The sequence below is a fragment of the Candoia aspera genome, chromosome 1 (assembly GCF_035149785.1).
Source record: "Candoia aspera isolate rCanAsp1 chromosome 1, rCanAsp1.hap2, whole genome shotgun sequence".
Lineage (NCBI taxonomy): Eukaryota > Metazoa > Chordata > Lepidosauria > Squamata > Boidae > Candoia > Candoia aspera.
The window spans coordinates 25,013,936-25,035,308 of NC_086153.1; the positions used below are offsets into that span (position 1 = coordinate 25,013,936).

Below are 21,373 nucleotides of genomic sequence, written 5' to 3' on the forward strand. Positions count from 1 at the left end.
TTTTTTTAATAGTCTTGGAATCATCTTGGACTCTGCTCTGCAGCATTCCAGCTTCTAGTTTTTACAGTGTTTGTTTATACATGAACATAAATTTCACACGGGGCAAGGAGCCTAGGAGGTACAAAGAGAAGTGTCCCTGGTCCTATTGGCTTTCATGAGCATTATTATTATTGGAGATTTCAGTGTTAACATTATTTATTACATTTAAAAAGTTAGGTCTGAGTGTAAGGTCACTTACCCTGCTTTTCAGTGGATCTTGTCAGCCCCTTCCTCCTCCTCCAGATGGCTTGAACTGTTTCTTAAAGAAAGCATTTGATTCCTATCAGTGTAAACTTGTGACTCTAGTTGGTTTATCCTTCCTAGATTGCCAGAAAGGAGTAGATGGGTGAGTGAACTCTTCTAACCATACCTTCATATCTTGAAATGCAGGATCAGGGAGACCGCAGATCTAGGCTGTAAGATAGCCAGTCCTGATTTCCATATAGATAGCAGGGTCTTGTGACCTTAATCAGCACTTATTCTGATAATAGGACTAGCTTTTGGTCTAAATCAGTCTCCTATCTGGTGGGTAGTGTTTGCGTCTGTTAACTATAAAGGCATTTGCCAATCAAATTTGACTCCTGGTTATTACATGGACACATCCATACAATTTTGTAGCAACAATCTGGAAGTGTTTTCTGTGGGCACTTTGGGGGATTTTTTAAAAACTCCCCAGCCTAGCCTACAACCCTGGGTTTTCCTGGTGATCTCCAGTCCAAGTATTAACTAGCTCTGATCTTGTTTAGCTTTTTCAAAACACACCACCTGCTATCATACCCAGATTAACTGTACAGTATTAAATCAGTTTTAATGTCTCTTACATTCAGAAACATTGGGTAAATTCAGAGAGTTAATTCAGTAACCAGGTTAATTGCATTGCTCCAATAGTAGAGAATATATGTAGCTCAAGGTTGAACAGATGAGTTCTTGATCTTCTCTGAGCTTGGTTGTTTTCCTGCAGATGTTTTGTTACCAGACTAAGTAACATCATCAGGGCATGGGGGAGTGAAGTTTGCTGATTGTTTATATATCTTAGCTTGCCTTGACAGTCTTGATTGGGGTATGCTTTCTTCCTTGATTAGGTTATTGTTTGAGGTTATTGCAGGAAAAAACCAAGCTCAGAGAACACCAAGAACCCAATAATTGCATTGTCTCAACACAGCCAGATACTGGCATTACAATGGACCAGGGTCCTGAGATGCGGTCCTGAGATCCTTGTCTCCTAGGGGACATGCAGAGAACGATGGGCCACACTTTGTCTTGTTAAAAGCAAGTTTCATCTTCTCTACCAAGCATGATAAGGGGGTGTAATGCTTTACATTCCCACATAGAATTAAATGTCACTATTTGCCTATATGATAAAAACCATAAGAGGTACACTCTGGCAAGGAAAACAAATGAGCCTTGAACTCTCAAAAGCTCAGCCCAACCTACCTCCCAAGGTTGCTGTTGTGGGGACAATTAGGAGGGAGCACTATGAATGCTGCCTTGAGCTCCTGTACAAAAGGTGGGATATAAATCCAATAAATAAATTCCTGCCAGGTTTTCCTGCTAGAATGCTTTTCAGTCTCCCATCCAAGTACAAACCAGCTTCCAAACCCAGAAAAAGTTAACCTCAATGCTGCCAACTGCTGTGACATTTAAGTATAAGGATATTAGATTAAATTGTTTGTAAGAACAAGACATAGGAGAGGCTTCACAGTTAAGGATTCAGGAACAGGAATGCTACATGAGAGAGAGATGGCAATTTCAGATGTTCAAAGCACTTTATTAACTGTCAGGCAGGTATTAGAGCACCTAATGATATCTAGTCAAATCTCTGACTGACTGCAGAAATGCATGGTCACATTTTCCATGACACAGAGCCTTAAACTCCTGTAATGAAAAACTGCATTCTGTAAATGTTTATCAACAAGGCTTCCCAATTTCGAATTAAATCCTGTATCTTACATTTTAAAATATTTTGGTTTGTTGTTACTTTTTGAAGCTGGATATCCAACCTGGTGTCTTGCTGTGGCAGAAATCTATGTTCTTTATACACCATATAAGTCAAATTCTTCCCAAGCGACTAAACGAATAAACAAAAACATCTGCCTGTATCTACACACACACACACACACACACACACATACATTTTTATACTTTTTCCTTGTGCTGGTATTTATCAGGAACAGGAGCTGGGCAACCAATTCCATGTCCAAATGTTAGGTGTCTTATTTCAGAATCCCTATGATATCAGGCATAACAGCCCTCCCGCCCCAATTTGCACTCATAAGGGTTAGAAGTTTTTTTTGTTTTCAAACAGAAAACTCTGATTGTCTGCCAAACAGATGTGTATTTTCTGTCCTTTTCTGGCCACTGAGTAAAATCCTGGGATCCTTGTAGTCCTGCCTATCAAATGCTACTTTCATCTTTTCTGTTTTGGTTGATGATCACAACTAAAACAAAGTTAAAACAATGCCCTTCTATCCAAAGATGAGAAACTTACAGCTCAAATGGAACTGGGGGAAAAGTCCTCACCCCAATTTCAGGGAGTGCTGACATTCATCTGCCAAAATTGAAGGAATCACCCAGTGATGGGACATATTTTTTAAACACAGAGCACAATTTGGGGGGAAAATTGCAAGATACAGTAAGAGGGCAGGTGGGGTGGGGAAGGGGGCTGGTGCTGAAGCCTTTTCATTCTGTGCCTCCGTTTATTCATTCTCCACTGCGTTTACTAAGTAATTGCAGACTTGCTGCAGTCCCCAGTGGGAAGTAAGTTCCTGATTTCAGACATTGGCTTTTGTGCATTGTTTCTCTGTAGGGGAGGTTTCTGGCCCCTTGCTGTTCCAATTTGTTTGCATCTGTGTTATTTCAATTTAACATAAATGGGATGGACACGTAGCCTGCATCACCAACTGTTATAAGCAATAATAGCTTTTCTTCTCACGCTCTGTAAAGCAGTTGTCATGTCTCAGCCACAGGCAGTCTACCGTCTCTGTGGGGCTTGCGGTACTTTGACATAAAGTGTGCCAAGGCTGTATTGTAGCCTGGAGAGGGTGGATAATGATGGGAAAGATTCCTCAAGCCGCCTTCATTGGGGTCAATAATAAAACTAGTGCTAGTTTTAGTAGTATGCATAGGTAAGCCAAAGCTTGCTGTTTCAAGAAGCAAGCAAGAAGAGGAAAATGTATTACGTAGGTTCTGTTCAGGAATGGAAAAGATGAGCAGGTCTTAAGCAGCTATCCTGGGAGCAAATTGTGACAGTGGGTTCTCAGTCAGGGTTACTGCCCAGCAGCCAGTGCTCTACTTCTATCATCTAAATAAGCTTTTCATTGTAGGTAACCAGATACTCATTTCCTGCATGATTGGGCCAGGAACAGAGGAAGTAGTGCAGTTCACAACTCCATCCCCAAGAGGAGTTGGGGTTATTTTTTTTTCCTTTTCTCAAAAAGAAAAAAAGAAAAAAAAAGGCAACAGGAGAAAGTTGTACACTACTACAAATAGTCTTGCATAACAGTAGTATTTCTGCATGACCAGCTGTGCCAGAAAAGGAGAGTGTACTTAGAAAGACATGCCACTGTAAGCAGGGCACTGCAGAGTGGTAAGACTTCACCACCACCACGTAAGTTCCAATGCACTTTTGAATAAAAATCAAGTTTATGTTCATGATTCATGAGCCATAAGAGCTTGACATGAGGTCATTTTTAGGGCTTGATCTCTGAATCTGGATAAGACAAAAATGTTCAGTAATCTCAACTGATCAAATAAGCATCATCAGGCTATGGAAACAAGCACATGAGCAACATCAGATTTGCAGCCCCTCCTAGGCTCTCCCCACAACTCCTAATCACATGGGGAGGGGTAAACTCATGCAAAGTTCCTTTGCTCCCACATCTCATAGATAATCATCTTCTCTTGTTTTAGTTGTATTTTTTTGACAGACAGTGGAAAAATTGAAAGTACGTTTTCAAAATTGAGGTGGGGGTGGGGGAATTGGATGTTTGCTCTGGCTTTGATGCCACTTCCGTATTGGGACTTTAAATCTGTGAAAGCCCAATACAGCTTCTGAATAACCTTTATGCTAAGAAGTAGTTTCTTAGCATTCTGTTTATCATTTACTTAAAATGAGCCATCAGTTAAAACAAAGCAGGTCTGTAGTTTATTTTTAAACAAATTCAGTATTACAAGCTTAAAACAATAAAGAAAATTAAACCTTGAAACTAAATACATCTTTAAAATTTTACACACACACACCCTGATTTTAGTAAAAAAAGGGCAGATGGCAGGAAAAGCAACGCATCAACTGTTCTGGTTTCAGCTGCAGTTGTAGTATCAGCTAAATCGCATCCTTCATGCTGCAGTTAATAGACAAAGGGGTGTTGTTACAGCAAAGCATCTGGATAGAGTTAATCAGGTCTCCTTATTCTGGCTCATATAAAGAGTGGTTCTTTTCATCATCATCTCAGGACAGAGAAAGCCCACCTGTTAGAGTTCTCTCACAAATCAACGGTGAGCAACTGCAGACATGATTTCCAAGCTTGCTCACCCACCTTGTAACCCAAAATCCTTGGTTTATGCTTCTCCCTCCTCAGAGGGCTAAGGGGAGCAGGGAGTGTGACTTTGGCAGAATAAAGTCTAGAACTTTTGCAGGAATTTGAGGACCAGGTCCTGCAGCTTCACCCTCAGTGACTCGTCACTCTCACACATGATGTGGGTCGAATCTTCTTCAATGCGGATTAGAGTTTCCACATCCTGGAATAGCACTAGATGCCCTTTTGGGGTGTCTTCCACCTTGATGTCACTGAAGCCATGCTGTAACCACCATGGACAAGGAAAGTCAATTAGTGCTCAAAATAGGAGCTATTTAAAACCCTTCATCTGAGAAATACCTGGTTTCATGTGACGGAAGATGTACGTAGCATTGTCCAATATTTGTATCATATGTAGTTTAGGAATATAAATTACACTTCTTTACACATGTATTAAAAATAGACAAATCCCCACATTTCTTCTTTCTCTTTGTCCTATTGCTGCAGTCCAAGATTCAGGCATGCTCTACTGCAGCCTTCTCAATTTTGCACCCTTCAAGTGTCTTAGCCAACAACACCTTTGGTTTTTAGGTTAGCCTATGGCTGGCTGGAGGGGCTGGGATTTGCAGTCCAATATATCTGGAGGATGGGGTTGGCACCAGGTTGGGAAAGGCTGTTCTACTTTTTTTTTTAAACAGCAGAACCGTGGGTAATGCTATGCAGATCAGTGTGGCTTGATACTCAATGGCTCCTGTTCAATTACGTGGGACAAGGTAAGCAACCAACAAGTTGGAATTGCCTCCCCCTTTTAGAAATGAGCTTCAGAAAGGATCACCATGACTTTCATGGCACTGATGGAATTCTTAGGAGAATAGTGCAATAAATGCTTCAAAATAAATGGTGATCACAGGACCAGCTTCTTAGCATTAGATGCTTAGCTCATCTATCATATTTTGCTTTAGCTATAGGTGTCTCAAAAGCACAGTACTCTTTATTACCTTTTCCAGTGTCTGTACCAACTGGTCTACAGGGATAGAGCCACTCAGAAGAGGTTTGATAGGCTTCAGTTCTGGCACATCATCCGTTACTCTCTTCCTCTTTTTGCCAGGCTGAGGCTGGGGAGGTTTTGGTGGGAGCTGCCAACAAAAGAAGATTAGGGATGAAAAAGAAGGTAAGAGCATGTAGCTAAAGTTCTACTCTACTGTTCGGCATGTCTCAAGTGTCCAGGGAAGGGATACCCTCAACTCTTCAAACAATGCAACAGACCAAGCATCGGGGATCCAAGCTCTTATGGATGGTCAAGCCACTTAATCAAGATGGCATTGCCCACCATGTATAACCTATAGAGGTCTTAAGGCATAAATATTTATGGGCCATATAAAAACAAGCAGTGGGCCAGATCTGCCAACCCCTGATCTAGGATGTAAATTGCTTGCTTAGAGGTACTTCAACTAAACTTTTGAATGCTTATTTGCAGAATGGTTGCCAGCGTTGTTCTTCTCTTCTTTCATACATACCTTTCTCTCTAATTTCTGTTATCTTTCTTTCTACCTCCCTTACAAAGTAGCATCCAGTCACTTACTTGCTTTAATTGAATATGAGCAATCCACTGCTTCATTATACACTACCATTATTTTTAAATATTGTTTTGTCTATCAGTTTTGCCCAGACTTCTTTTCTTTTTGCAGGATAGTAGTATAAAGTATACATAGTTAAAAGTTAATAGGTTTATCATATAAGCTGGAGACAGAGGTTTCATAGCAATATAGTAGCTAAAGCAGTTGCTTGGATGATCTAAAATAAAAAGGGAAGGAGGGTCAGACCTGCTCATGTTTCGCTGGGAGATTCCCAGAAAGAATCCCAGGCCTGTTGGCTAGACTGGGAAGCCATCAAATTCTCAAGGGAAAAACCTACTTTTCTAGAAAAAGCAAGATGAACATCAATCACCAAGAGTCAAGCTCTAGATAAAGGAGACTCTGCATACAAGGTCTAGATCACTGGCAAATCTATGGAATCCCCCACTTTTCTATGCATGCCCTCCTCCAGCACTAGTCACATCATACCTGGAGCACATGCTTGTTGTCTTTAGTATGCAAAACAGCACTAACAGTCGCCAAAGAAATACCTGGCTTCATCTCGGTGGGTACCAGTGAATCTGCAAGCTGAAGCAGAAGAAGGGTTAAAAAAAAAAGTTGGAGCATCTTTCTTGTTGGAGGAAAAACTCTAGCGTTGCAGGCTTTGTAGTTTAGAAAGAAAATGACCAAATACTAATACAATACAGCTATCTTTCCCAGCATAGTATCCTCCAGATGTTTGGGGTTACAATTCCCAACATTCCCCAGTTAGTATGGCCAATTGGATCAGGTTTCTAAAATCATGCATGGTATGGTGATACGGTCTTCCTAATTGGGAATTCTAGGACATGCAGCTTAATGGAAGGTCTTCAAGCTTGCAATAGGTGGATAAGATAATACAGAAGCCTATTAATATATTTAACCTCCAGGATCAGAGGCAATCTATCTGAAAATACTTCAGTGGGGTACCTCAGGATTCTGTCCTGAGCCCAGTGCTCTTCAACGTTTTTATAAATGACTTAGATGAGGGGAAAAATGGGATGCTCAGTAGATGTGCAAATGACACAAAGCTGGGGGTGGGATTGTTAACATCTCTGAAGAGAGACTCAAGGTTCAAAAGGATCTTGAATATTTGGCCCTATCCAACAAAATGTTGTTCAAATGTGAGAAATCTAAGGTTCTGCACTTTGGTAAGAAAAACCAGATACACAAGTATAAGATAGGTGGTATCTGGCCTGGCAGTAGTACTTGTGAGAAGGATCTGGGTGTCCTGGTAGACAACGGATTAAGCATGAGGCAGCAGTGTGCTGCAGCTTGCAAAAGAGCCAAGGAAATCCTGGTTGCATCAACAGATTTATAATGTAGAGATCCAATCTATGTTGTGCTGGTCAGACTATCCCTAAAATATTGTGTCTGGTTTTGGTTGGCACAATACAAGAAGGATGCTGAGGATCTGGAAAGAGTGCAGAGAAGGTCAACAATGAGGGTGAGGGGCTTGGAGGCTAAATCCTATGAACTGGGTTAAAAGAACTGAGTATGTTTAGCCTGGAGAAGACTAAAAGGAGACTTGATAGCAGTCCTCCAATATTTGAAGGGCTGCCACGGGGGGGGGGGGATTTATTTTCTATAGTGCCCGAGGGTAGGACAAGAACCAGTGGGTGGAGGCTTTAGAGAAAGAGATCCAAATGTGTAATAAAGAGGAATGTCCTGACTATAAGAGCTATTAAGGAGTTGTGGGTGCTCTATCACTGGAGGTTTTCAAACAAAGGCCAGACAATATTGGCCTGGGATGATTTGAGGATTCCTGCCTTGGGGAGGAAGTTGGATTGGAAGACCTCCAAGATCCCTTCCAACTCATGATTCTATGAAATACCCTTTGCTAGAGAGATGGTTGCTGCTTTCACACTCCATTTGTGGATTTCCCAACAAAAGACGGTTGGCCAAAATGGGGACAAAGTTGTTGAATTGAGACAACACCTTTCTGATTCAATTACAGCAGCAACAGGTACACTGTTGGAAAACCTGAACGACAAGGTTGGGGACTGATCTTCCTGGAGAAAATCTATGTAGTCACTAAGAGCTGATACCAGCTTGAGAGCACATCAATCAATCAATCTTTTTAATTCAGCTTACTATTCTAACCTTCTTGTTGCTGAATCTACTGGAGTCTCCACTATTTATAGATTCCTGCAGCTACACTGTGCATTACAAACCATATCAGTATTCAAACGATGTAGCAAAAAAATAAAACACCTTCCTGACACTGTCATAAAAAAGGAGAAGCTGCCAAACAGCAGCCATGATGACTGCCTTCAATAAAAAATGAGGTGTGCCTCAGGGCCTCAAACACACACCCCGATAAATAAATCTATTAACAGCCAGGAAGGATCTTCCCTGAAGCAAGGAGAGTAAAAGACAATTGGCTTCCTGCTATATTTTATTTATATGGGCTGAGTTTTATTTATATATTTATTGGATCAGCAGATAGAAGGCAAATTTATTTTAGCTGCATTACTTTCTACTGATCTTCACTTTCTCCATTCCTACCATCCCTCCAATACAGTACAGGGAGAAAGAGAATGTGGGCCACTGATCCCCAGCCAACACTGCCAAGCTCAATATTTTGGCGAAGGGCTACCAGTTTCAGGAGAAGGCTATCAAACTGGGTTGTTTGCCTTTAAAGAGAGGATGGAGGACCAATTCCCAGCATCTTCAAGGTGCAAATGGCTATGACTGTTTGCTGAATTGATTGCTGAAAAAGCTAAAGCAGATGTGGTGAGATATTACATCAATATCAATGAGACTGAAGATACCAGAGACGGGCTTATGTTTTTCTTTTATTGTTTGCTGCTATGAAGAGAATTGCACTCCCATGATGGTCTCCTGTTTGACTGAGGGAAAGTGATAAGAAGCTATGAAAGGCCATGGAACTGTAGGGATTGTGGAAAGAAGCTACCATCACCATTACCAACTGAGCAGCAGCCTAAGGATTGGCAGTGAAGGCAGCAGTACAAATGTAATACCCAGTTCTGAGGTGGCAACCATCTTGCTCTTGCCTCAGGGCAGACAGACTGGACAAGGTGAATCACTGAAGCAGATGGTGGTACAGAATGATAAAAGTGCTTGTTGGAGATGCAGTACTGAATATTAAATTATAGCAGAACTTGTTAGGTCTGGCTTTGGAAGTGGTAAAGAACATCAACTAAGCTGACAAAGATGGGACTATTCAAGGGTGAGACCTGGGGTGTACTGATGAAGGGGAGAGGAGGAGAATTTCTCTACCTAGTGTAAATTTGGGTTGAAGGTTCCCTGAATAGGTCTATATCCAAATGACTGCTTCCTTTACCACCAGGTCCCACAGGTATCCTTTTTCCTTCCTTTGCTTAGATTTATTTATTTATTTGTTATTTATTTATTTAACGTATTTGTAATCCACATGCTCCCAATACAAGCAGCCCATGGTCACGAATGGTATAAATCCAAACCACAACCGTAAAATGGCAAATAATAAAAGTTATTGCAAATAAAACTTTAAATAACAGTGATGTGCCAACATGAGAAAGAGTTAACTTCAATCACAGAATAAAATATCCAGCAGTAATTAAAACACACATCCATTGAGGGGAAGGCAGATGTATAAAGTATCTTTTAAACCTCTTCTCAGAGGGAGTGGATCACATTTCTAATGGTAGGTAGTTCTGTAAAGTTGGTGCCGCCACTGAGAATGTCCTCACCCTCATTGTTTCCAGGTGGGCTGGCTTCCAAGACAGTACTCACAATCAACTCTTTGAGCAGGATCATGACTCTTGGTTTATAATATCTGGGGAAAGTGATTCTGTAAGGGGAAGCTATGAGAAGGAGGGACGGGGGAAGAATTCCTGGTGCAAGAGTTAGAGGAAGGCAATCTGGACCCTCATGTTCCTCCTATGGCTAGATCTGCTGCATGAGTATCAATGGTCCACTTTTTCTTTGTTCTTTTTTGTTCTTGTGAGATGATTAAAACTGGAGAGAGCAAAGGGGCATAGCCTTTGCCCTGCCATTTGGAAAGCTCTTACATGAGGATCACTTAAACTCACTGGAGAAAAGGGAAAGATATGGCTAACACATTGTGCTCGGAAAAGGGAAAGATATGGCTAACACATTGTGCTCAGGACCACTGCATTAATCTCCGTCCCACCGATCTGCCACATTTCTCTGAAGCTACAAGTACTGCTTCCTTCTCTATGCCACTGTGGAGTAGTGGTTAAGGTGCTGGGCTATGGGACACCCAGACTGTAGTTGTTCCTTGGCCACTGAAGCTCACTGGATGACTTTGGGTCAATCACTCTCTCTTGGTCCAGCCTACCTCTCAGAGTGGTGGTTGTGGAGAAAAATGGGAGGAGGGAGAATTATTTATGTTGCCTTGAGCTCCTGAATAAAAGGTTGGATATATATCCAATCAAAGATAAATGAGAAGTAAGTAAGTAACCTTCTCCTGCAGCAAACATCTGAAAGAAGACCCCAATCCTTGTTCCTTGTTTTTAAAAACCAAAAGCAAAAAACAAAAAACAACCCCTCCAAATTGATCAGAGCTCCCACCAACTAGGCCAGCATAAGGCAGAAGACATCTGGGGCTACAGAATAACCTCTCCCCCACTCCCAAGAGGATCATCTTGAGATGACCCACTCTATGCCTTGAGAAAACTAAGTGAACAACCATCATTTCCATGTTCCAGAGGCTCAAAGTGAACTCCGGGCCTCCTGAGAGTTACAATTTCTTTTCTCAAGAGAGGACGTGCTGTGTTGGCAGTGAATGCTAAAGAGACATCTTGGGGAGAGGAGGAATGAAGAGGCCTTTCATTAAGGCAAACTGGCACCATCCAGTTCAGTGGATTCAGCCAGAAGCAGCTGAATCCAGCCTCAGGAAGTTTAGCAAGCATGATTCCCCCTTTGTTTTTATTGTTTAAATGTTTGAAGCAGGAGGTGTGGTGGGGAGGTTTTTCATTTAAAAGCTTTTCATCATGGACATCGTTAAAGCTGTTTTGCTGCTAGAGGGGCTGTAACAAGTCTCAAGGGTTTCTTAAAACATTTAGGAAATAAAACTGTGAGCCGCCTTTGCTTATTTGCAGACTTTTCATAAACCCATAGAAGTTAATTTCCCAAGGACACACTTTAAAGAAATGATGTCAAGGAGGGCAGATCCAGGACTATAGGCCATGTTAGAAGGCAAGGCAATCGTAAGCCACCTTTAAATTATGCATTACCCTTATATGGCACCCTCGCCAATGCTCTACCTGTCTTACTGCAATGGCTCAATGCTGTTGTGCTGCTACATGTGGCAAATCCCAGCATTATGGCCTCAGCCTGAAGCCTTTATACTTGTTGTGAGCCATGTTGCTCTTAATGCAGGGACTTTATACACTCCAGAAATGGATGTTTTACTCCCTGGACAGCTCTAGCTGCACACTGCACTGGGTCTAAGAGACTCTAGAATCTAAGAGACGAAGAGGCAATTCAGTGTCCTCCAGCCAGCACAGCCAATGGTGGGGGGCTGCAAAAGTAGCATCAAGTTGTCTGCTCCTGCTTCTAGGGATCCATGGATCTTGCTGCACTGTTTTTGCACACATTGGCTCCAGCTTTCCCTTCTCACCCATAGACCATCTGTTTATAACAAGCCTATAGCCCAGGGACCCTTTCCTGCTCTGCCTTCTTTGGCTCCAGAACACATCCTTGCATGCATAAGATCCCAGCTTTGGGCACTAGAGCAGTGTTCCCCATTGCAACCGCCTTGTGACCGCTGCCGAGAACTTGGGAGTTGGAGCATTTGGAACACTGCACTAATGCTTGCAATGGCTTTGATGATGCCCATGATGAAAACATCTGGAATCTCAGATCACCAGCCTTTCCTGAGGTCAGAACAAACCACACTGACCTCGATGGGGCGATGGTCTAGTTCAGTGTTTCTCAGCCTTGGCAGCTTGAAGATGTGTGGACCTAAACATGCTGGCTGGGGAATTCTGGGAGTTGAAGTCCACACATCTTCCAGTTGCCAAGATTGAGAAACACTGGTCTAGTTGGTGGAGAGTGCCTCACTCCGTCCAGTCAATCACTTTCAGCAGGTTTGCCAGTCTTGATCACTGGCCCGGCTGGTGGAGGAATTAATGGGAATTGGGATCCAATGGCATCTGAAGGGCCACAGGGGCCTTGGAACTGTCTTTTGGGAGGCTGGGGATTTACATTTTGGTTTTAAAAAGACTTTTGGGCCTGCAAAGATTGCAGTAGGGTGGCAATGGCATGGTGATGACCCTAGAGGAGGAAATCCGGCATTCCCAGCTGTTGACTTCTTTGATGTTTGGTTTTTAAAAAGGCAGACCATAGACGTATCAACAAGTCAGACTGTTGTACGTTCAGCTTCTTTTGGCAAAAAACAAGTGAAAGTCACAGACCTGTGAAGTCATACTGCTGAATGTTTTACCATCAGCACATATTGGGCTAGGCGGGGGAGCTCCAGTAATTGCAGAAAAAGGGCTGGAAGCCACAAGGAGCCTAGAACTGCAGGAGAGACTTTAAGAACACTTCAGTGGGAAAGGGGCATTTTTTGTTTGCTTCGTTTGGTAGCAGTTGCTGTGCTTAAGGTCTGATCAAACGAGAAGAAAGCAGTATCATCCTTGGACTTAATTCCGGAGACGTTAGAATCTTTCAAGCAAATTGAAATCAAAAGATTTGGGAATTAGGTGCGTGAACTCCATGCATCCCTTTCCCGATGCACAGAAACCAACAGAATCCCTCTCTATGGGGGCAACTTTGTTCAACTTGCTGCATGCTGAAAACAATCATGATGTGGCTTAACGGATTCTGATTAACATGCTCGCTTTAAGAGCACACAGAGAAGCTGCAACCAGCACAATCCTTTCCCCACTTAAAACACACCCCTGGACTCCAGCGACTGTTCAGGCTAATGGGCTCTTTGCATGCAAATCAGCGCTTCCTCTTCAACTGAATGGAGGAGTCTCTGGGGCGGGAGGGGGAGTGGGGGAAGTCAGTACTTGTTAGGGAAGCAGCTTCATTGTACTCGCCAGGGTGACTTGTGGCTTTGTGCTGGGTTTCACATCCTGTATTAAAATGGTGATCCTTTGAGCAGCGCTAAAGAGGGAGCTCCACTTAGGCTGTTTCTTTCCAAACCTTGGAATAAAGACTTGCCGTGTTTCTGAGCCGGGCTTCTGAATCCATCCCTGTTTTTCAGGATCACCTGTTGTATTCAGGGCTTTCCACGATGCTGGATACATGAATTGCGCCCCTATCACCAATGCCACAAATGTATTAATGAGCTCTGCTGTTGTGAACAGCAAAGCATGGTGGAGGAAGGGCTCCCTCTTCAGGTTTTGATGTTCTCTATGGATGGGGAACAAATGGATGCTAATTGGCAGGTGGCAATGCCAGGCCCCTGGAATGCCAAACTGGCCGAGACAGGCAGAAATGGGTACCAGAGGAACTGAAACCAGCACTTCGGGCTTTGGATGACTGTGAAACCACCTATTTTATAACACCTTTTATATTCCGCCTATGAGAAACACCCATACACCACCCAATCAGTGGTAATCAAGTCTTTTGTTGTTGTTGTTGTTTATTCATTTAGTCGCTTCCGACTCTTTGTGAGTTCATGGACCAGCCCACGCCAGAGCTTCCTGTTGGTCGTCAACACCCCCAGCTCCCCCAGGGGCGAATCCATCACCTCTAGAATATCATCTATCCATCTTGCCCTTGGTCGGCCCCTCTTCCTTTTGCCTTCCACTCTCCCTAGCATCAGCAACTTCTCCAGGGTGTCCTGTCTTCTCATTCTGTGGCCAAAGTATTTCAGTTTTGCCTTGAATATCATTCCCTCAAGCAAGCAGTCTGGCTTGATTTCCTGGAGGATGGACTGGTTGGATCTTCTTGCAGTCCAAGGCACTCTCAGAATTTTCCTCCACCACCACAGTTCCAAAGCATCGATCTTCCTTCTCTCAGCCTTCCTTATGGTCCAGCTCTCGCAGCCATATGTTACTACGGGGAACACCATTGCTTTAACTATGTGGACCTTTGTTGTCAGTGTGATGTCTCTGCTCTTAACTATTTTATCGAGATTTGTCATTGCTCTTCTCCCAAGGATTAAGTGTCTTCTGATTTCCTGACTGCAGTCAGCATCTGCAGTAATCTTCGCACCTAGAAATACAAAGTCTTTCACTGCTTCTACATTTTCTCCCTCTATTTGCCAGTTATCAATCAAGCTGGTTGCCATAATCTTGGTTTTTTTGAGGTTTAGCTGCAAGCCAGCTTTTGCACTTTCTTCTTTCACCTTCATCATAAGGCTCCTCAGTTCCTCTTCGCTTTCAGCCATCGAAGTGGTATCATTTGCGTATCTGAGATTGTTAATGTTTCCTCCAGTGATTTTAACTCCAGCCTTGGATTCCTCAAGCCCAGCATGTCGCATGATGCGTTCTGCGTACAAGTTGAATAGGTAGGGTGAGAGTATACAGCCCTGCCATACTCCTTTCCCAATCTTAAACCAGTCAGTTGTTCCGTGGTCTGTTCTTACTGTTGCTACTTGGTCGTTATACAGATTCTTCAGGAGGCATACAAGGTGACTTGGTATCCCCATACCACTAAGAACTTGTCACAATTTGTTATGGTCCACACAGTCAAAGGCTTTAGAACAGTCAATAAAACAGAAATAGATGTTTTTCTGAAACTCCCTGGCTTTTTCCATTATCCAGCGGATATTGGCAATTTGGTCCCGAGTTCCTCTGCCTTCTCTAAACCCAGCTTGTACATCTGGCAATTCTCGCTCCATGAATTGCTGAAATCTACCTTGCAGGATCTTGAGCATTACCTTACTGGCATGTGAAATGAGTGCCACTGTTCGATAGTTTGAACATTCTTTAGTGTTTCCCTTTTTTGTTATGGGAATATAAGTTGATTTTTTCCAGTCTGATGGCCATTCTTGTGTTTTCCAAATTTGCTGGCATATAGTATGCATTACCTTGACAGCATCATCTTGCAAGATTTTGAATAGTTCAGCTGGGATGCCGTCGTCTCCTGCTGCCTTGTTATTAGCAATGCTTCTTAAGGCCCATTCAACCTCACTCTTCAGGATGTCTGGCTCTAGCTCACTGACCACACCGTCAAAGCTATCCCCGATATTGTTATTCTTCCTATACAGGTCTTCTGTATATTCTTGCCACCTTTTCTTGATCTCTTCTTCTTCTGTTAGCTCCTTGCCATCTTTGTTTTTGATCATGCCCATTTTTGCCTGGAATTTACCTCCAATGTTTCTAATTTTCTGGAAGAGGTCTCTTGTCCTTCCTATTCTATTGTCTTCTTCCACTTCCGCCCATTGCTTGTTTAAAAATAATTCCTTATCTCTTCTGGCTAACCTCTGGAATTTTGCATTTAATTGGGCATATCTCCCCCTATCACTGTTGCCTTTTGCTTTCCTTCTTTCTTGGGCTACTTCTAGTGTCTCAGCAGACAGCCATTTTGCCTTCTTGGTTTTCTCTTTCTTTGGGATGTATTTTGTTGCTGCTTCCTGAACAATGTTGTGAACTTCTGTCCAGAGTTCTTCCAGGACCCTATCTACTAAGTCCAGTCCCTTAAATCTATTCTTCACCTCCACTGCATATTCCTTAGGAATATTAGTGAGCTCATATCTAGCTGATCTGTGGGTCTTCCCTAATCTCTTTAGTCTGATCCTAAATTGTGCAAGAAGAAGTTCGTGATCAGAACTACAGTCAGCTCCAGGTCTTGTTTTTACCGACTGTATAGATGTCCGCCACCTTTGGCTGCAAAGGATGGAGTCAATCTGATTTCGGTGTTGTCCATCTGGTGAAGTCCATGTATAAAGCCGTCTCTTAGGTTGTTGGAAGAGAGTGTTTGTTATGGAGAGTGAGTTGTCTTGGCAAAATTCTATCAGCCTGTGTCCTGCTTCGTTTTGTTCTCCCAGGCCATGCTTACCTGTAATTCCAGGTGTCATTTGACTGCCCACCTTAGCAATCCAGTCTCCCGTGATGAAAATAACATCTCTTTTAGGCGTGTTGTCCAGTAGGTACTGCAGATCCTCAGAGAACTGCTCTACTTCAGCTTCTTCAGCATCTGTGGTTGGGGCGTATATTTGGATCACTCTGATGTTAGATGGCTTGCCCTGAATTCGAATTGAGATCATTCTATCGTTTTTTGGATTGTATCCAAGCACTGCTTTAGCCACTTTACTATTAATTACGAAGGCTACTCCATTTCTTCTGTGGTCCTCTTGTCCACAGTAGTAGATCTGGTGGTCATTTGATGTGAAGTGGCCCAGTCCAGTCCATTTCAGTTCACTGACACCCAGAATGTCTATCTTGAATCTTGACATCTCACCAATAACCACATCCAATTTGCCCTGGCTCATAGATCTTACATTCCAGGTTCCAATGGTGTGTTGATCCTTAGAACATCAGATTTGCCATTCACCACCAGCACCATCGGCCGCTAGCTGTCCTTTCGGCTTTGAGCTAGCTGCGTCATCACGTCTGGGGCTAGTTGAGCTCATCCTCTGTTCCTCCCCAGTAGCATTTTGACCATCTTCCGACCTGGGGGTCTCACCTTCCAATGGTATACCGACATATCTCTGGTTGTCCTGATCCATTTAGTTTTCACGGCAAGAATACTGGGGTGGGTTGCCATTACCTTCCCCAGGGATCGCATTTAGTCTGACCTCTCTGTCATGACCTTCCCGTCTTGGGTGGCCCTTCACGGTTTAGCTCATGGCATCATTGAGGTGCTCAAGCTCCAGCACCACGACAAGGTAATGATCCTTTGCTGAAGAATCAAGTCTTTACAATCCAGAAAAAAGGTATCAAACCCACAACATACTAGTCTTCAAAGTTTCCTTGCATGATCTCCCAGTATTCCTGCTCACCCTATACTGGTGGAAATAGAAGAATAATTGTAAAGACAACACACCCAGACCTTTGGTCCTATATCCAACAGAAATGTCTGTGGAAAATCTGGCTGCCCAGAAAAAAATTGGACACAAAATCTAGGAAGGGCTTTGTTGCATCAGACAAAGGCCTCTTGAGTCCATGGTACCCTCTGCCCAACAGCATGGACAAAAGCTCCTGAAAGCCCACAGGCTGAGTATGAAGAGAATAGCTCTCCTTTGTTTTGCCTCCCCAGTGCCCAATATCCTGAAACATAAGTTCTGGGAGACCTATTTAACCATGATGGAAAATGGAAGTGTTTCTGAGAAATAATTCTAGTCCCATAGGCACAGAGTAGAAACATCAGATTTTCAAAATATATTTCAATATATGTCCCACAATTCACCAGAAGCCTTATTCCGTTTTTTTTAACCATGTTGGATCAGATCAAAAATCCATGTATCCCAGATAGAATAGTCAGATGCCTTGAAACATAAGAACCCTCCTCTTGTCTGTCTCTATCCTGTTTGTTATTCTTCATGATCTCTCTTTTTAGATTTCACTGATGAATATTATGCCCTTCACAGATTTTTCAGTTTTTCCAAAATACACATGTACTCCATTTCTCATTTATGAACTCCCATCTAATTCAAGTGTCATTTATTTGATGCATCTTTTAAACAGAAGCCCCAAATGTTGAATCTTACATACTAGCAGTGAACTAAACTTAATCTCTCTAAATGTGGATCCTAAAGAAGCATAATTTGTCTCATCCTTATAAAGAAGCATAATCCATATAAGAGACACTGATATATGTGGAGCACTCCAAGGTTTGCAGAAGTACAACTACAAGCGCAACTACATTACAGGAAAAACAACAGTGGTGAAGCCCCCACTGCATTTATACTGCAGAGTCCTAAGCAGGCTAAGGGACACAGTACTCTGATCACTGGAAGAAGGTGTAAATGGAAGACACATCACCAAAGAAGGCATCTTACTCCTCACTGCAATCAACTAACAAAGGAACCCAAGCAGATTCCAAAAGAGCTTCAAACCAATCCCCAGGAAAGGGAATAACCTATTTGCCCCAATTAGTCCTCCAAGTTAAGAGTTCTCATGCACAGCTCCTACAAATAGCAAAGTTAATAGGAACCTTAATCAGAAAAACAAGGAAATGAAACAAAATATTGATAGTTGCTTTCTCAATTAAAAGTGGACTATGTGACAAATATTTCTGTATATATCATGTAAGGGAGAGGTCCCTTATTTTTTGGTTAGTGGCCACACTTAGAATGTTGACATTGTGCCTTGGGTGCTATAGCTGCCATGGCAAATGGGCCAGCCCATTGGTGGAAGGGCTACCATGATCACGTAGCTAGTCCCCAAACAAACAATCCAGGTGGGACTGGGCATTGCAAGGATGGCGGGAAAGTTACCCACAGGTAACTGTTGTATGCACATGCAGGCAACACACTGGTGATCTCAAGCCGGAATCTGTTACAAAATTAAATCAGAGCGCTGCTCCAAGCAACCCAGTTCTGCCTACTAGGCAAAAGGTTTGCTAGAAGAGAAAGGCATACAACAGCCTTATTTTCTGCACAAATATGACCTCATTTGAGCAACATCAGTAGCAACAGCACTCTATTTTCAAGAAAAACTGAACAAAACCTATCTCTGAATCCTGCTGACATCAGTTACAGTATCTCAATAAACAACCTCTAGGTGCTCTCTTCACCCACTTCACTTCCTTCACCCATTACTTTAAGGTCTTTCACTCCCCCTCCCCAAACAATCCTGAAAGTATCTCTTAACAGTTCCCCTCTCCTTAATGAGCCATCCTCACCTCTGGGGTGATTTCAATCTTCTCATAGCGGCGTTTGAATGGAAGAGTTAAGACCTCTGCTCTGCGGTAGGACATGGGGGGAGGCACACAGTCCACCATCAAATCTGTGCGATGCGACTGGGTTGGGGGAGGCTGGGTGTATTGCTCAGGACAAACCACATGGAGAGGCTGTTGAGAAAACAAGGAAAACACTCTTGAGGTTTTCAGGAGGTATACAGCACATTTTCAAAGTGTGAAAGAAGTTCTTCACACACTTTTTCAGGCTTAATTAATTAATTAATTAAAACTACATATGATATCCAACTCCCAATGACTGTACATATAGTTTATATGTGTAGCAGAATGAGGGGCTACACACATGAGAGGCTATTTTCAAGGCTTTCCATCATAAAACTTACAGACATTAAAAAATAGTATGTCAGGGAGAAAATTTCCAGCCCAGTCTGGATTCTGCTTGGTAGCTTTCTACTTAGAAGGAAAAACAAATAAATAAAAACAAAAATAAAAGACACCCGCCCCCAGAGAATCCTGACCTACAAATTCACAAGCCAGCATATGCGGAGCAGGCCTTAGTCTTTTGAGAGAAGAGCTATTTTGGGAAGGTCCGCAGATGGTGTATTTCAAATCCCAGAATTTTTCAGCTTGCAGGATTATTACTGAGAATTCTGGGAGAGAAAGTCCATATATCTGGAGGGTGCCCTGCTTGGGGAAAACTAGACAAAGTTGATTACACAATATCAAAGAGCTGAAGAGATGGTAGCTTGCCTCAGACTTCCAGATCAGTTCATGTAAGGTTTACATTACAGTTAGATCTCAAGTACACCATTGTGGCAATGTAAATGTTATAATTTGTGTCATTTATGTAATGACATCATTACACAAATGATATGAAATTACATCATTTAGATAATGATGTCATTACACAAACAACATAAATGGACCCTAATCATACCATTTTGCAAATGCCAACTGAATTTTGTCCACCACACGTGGCTCCTGTTCAGTCAAGGTCTGGAAAACTGGGTTTTTATTGTACTACTATAGCTCTAGTAAGTAGTTTTCCTGCAAGGAATACAATATTTGAAATGTGTAGCTGAAAATTCTGGGGGGCCCTGAGGGCTACACTGAAATGATGATGCCAAGTGGGGGAGAGTCACATAGGCTTTTCTTTATGGTTGTTTTTTTCCCCCAACTTCTGTTAAAATTATTTTAGGACTTACCATATTCCATGTGTTACTCATCTCAAAATGGCAATAAGCCACATGGTTGATTTTTGACAATTGCACTGCCAAACTTAAATGACAAGGAACCCTAGGGGGCTGGAAAAGTGGGCTTAGGGCAACCTATGGTTGCAGGTAACTGAAGGGAGAGTTTTCTACTGTTCAGATGACCACACAGATTTTACAAGCCTTTATTACAGGAGGACAAATGTCAGTTGCATGTTCAACAAAACTTCACAATAATGCAATCCAGCAAAAATCCAATTTCTAAGATATTGGGCTCTTTGGAAGTCTTAAAATATAGTTGATTATGATGTTCTGGATTTTCTTCACTGAGTGGTGAACTGAAATAGATGGCTTAAAGGATATTTTCAGAGGCATCTGCAGAATCAGAGGTTTTCATTAAAATGATGAAAGCAGCATTGGACCATGTCAACCCAAGCTCTACCACAAGAAAACATTTACAAAAGGGATGGAACCTGTGTCCTGATGCATGCCACTGCTTTTATAATTTCTCTGCATTTGACCTCAGATGCCTCAGTCCTGTGATACACAGCTGAATAAATTGTGGAGGCACCCATACTTGGGCAAAGCCCAATTTGGACTTGTGGTAAGCAGACTAAGAAAAGGAAGTCTTATCTGATTACCTGTACTTCTTTGAGTAATTTGGACACCTGAATAAAATTCAGCCTGGTGTCTATAGGACAGTAGATGCACTTCATGGCCAGTGGCTGGTAGGGGGCCAATGCATCCAAGTAAGAGAAGTCAGGCTCTGTAAACAGGAAGGGGGAGAGGGAGAGAAAGAAATCTAGTGCTGTTTAATATTATTTAAATACAAATGCCAAAACCTTGTCAAACCACACATTCCCCTACAGGACTAGGGACTTTGGTTTACACAGGAAAGCAGAGGGTACGCAGCTTGGAGAGATCTTCATGATCAAGATGTCAAGTTCTGGGACAAAGTGGATGCATAGAATAAAAAAATGCAAGAAGAGTAAAGAAGGGTATGAGAGCCAGTTTTGTGTAGTGGCTAAAGGCACTGAGCTAGAAGCCAGGAGACTGTGAGTTCTAATCCCACCTTAGGCACAAAGCCAGTTGGGTGACTTTGGGCCAGTCAATCTCTTTCTGCGCTAGGAAGAAGGCAAGGGCAACCCACTTCTGAAAATGTTGTCAAGAAAATTCAGTGGGTCACCAGGTGTAGAAGGTAAGCAGGTGACAGGGCTTGTGCAGGCATGGAAAAGGAGAAAGAGTTGGCTTATTACACAAAACCTTG

At 42.5% G+C, this 21,373-nt stretch overlaps 1 protein-coding gene across 1 annotated transcript in view; it reads right to left on the reverse strand.

Annotated features, from left to right (window-relative positions):
• Positions 1 to 4,160: 4,160 nt before the first annotated feature.
• Positions 4,161 to 21,373, reverse strand: part of INTS9 (integrator complex subunit 9) — a 64,185-nt gene continuing 46,972 nt past the window's right edge. Inside the window, exons 13-17 of the mRNA XM_063300755.1 lie at positions 20,748 to 20,872; positions 18,881 to 19,048; positions 6,617 to 6,715; positions 5,552 to 5,689; positions 4,161 to 4,836 (exon numbers count right to left, since the gene is read on the reverse strand). Of these exons, the coding sequence (XP_063156825.1) occupies positions 4,660 to 4,836; positions 5,552 to 5,689; positions 6,617 to 6,715; positions 18,881 to 19,048; positions 20,748 to 20,872 (707 nt within the window). The 3' untranslated portion in view covers positions 4,161 to 4,659. The remainder of the gene's footprint in view (positions 4,837 to 5,551; positions 5,690 to 6,616; positions 6,716 to 18,880; positions 19,049 to 20,747; positions 20,873 to 21,373) is intronic.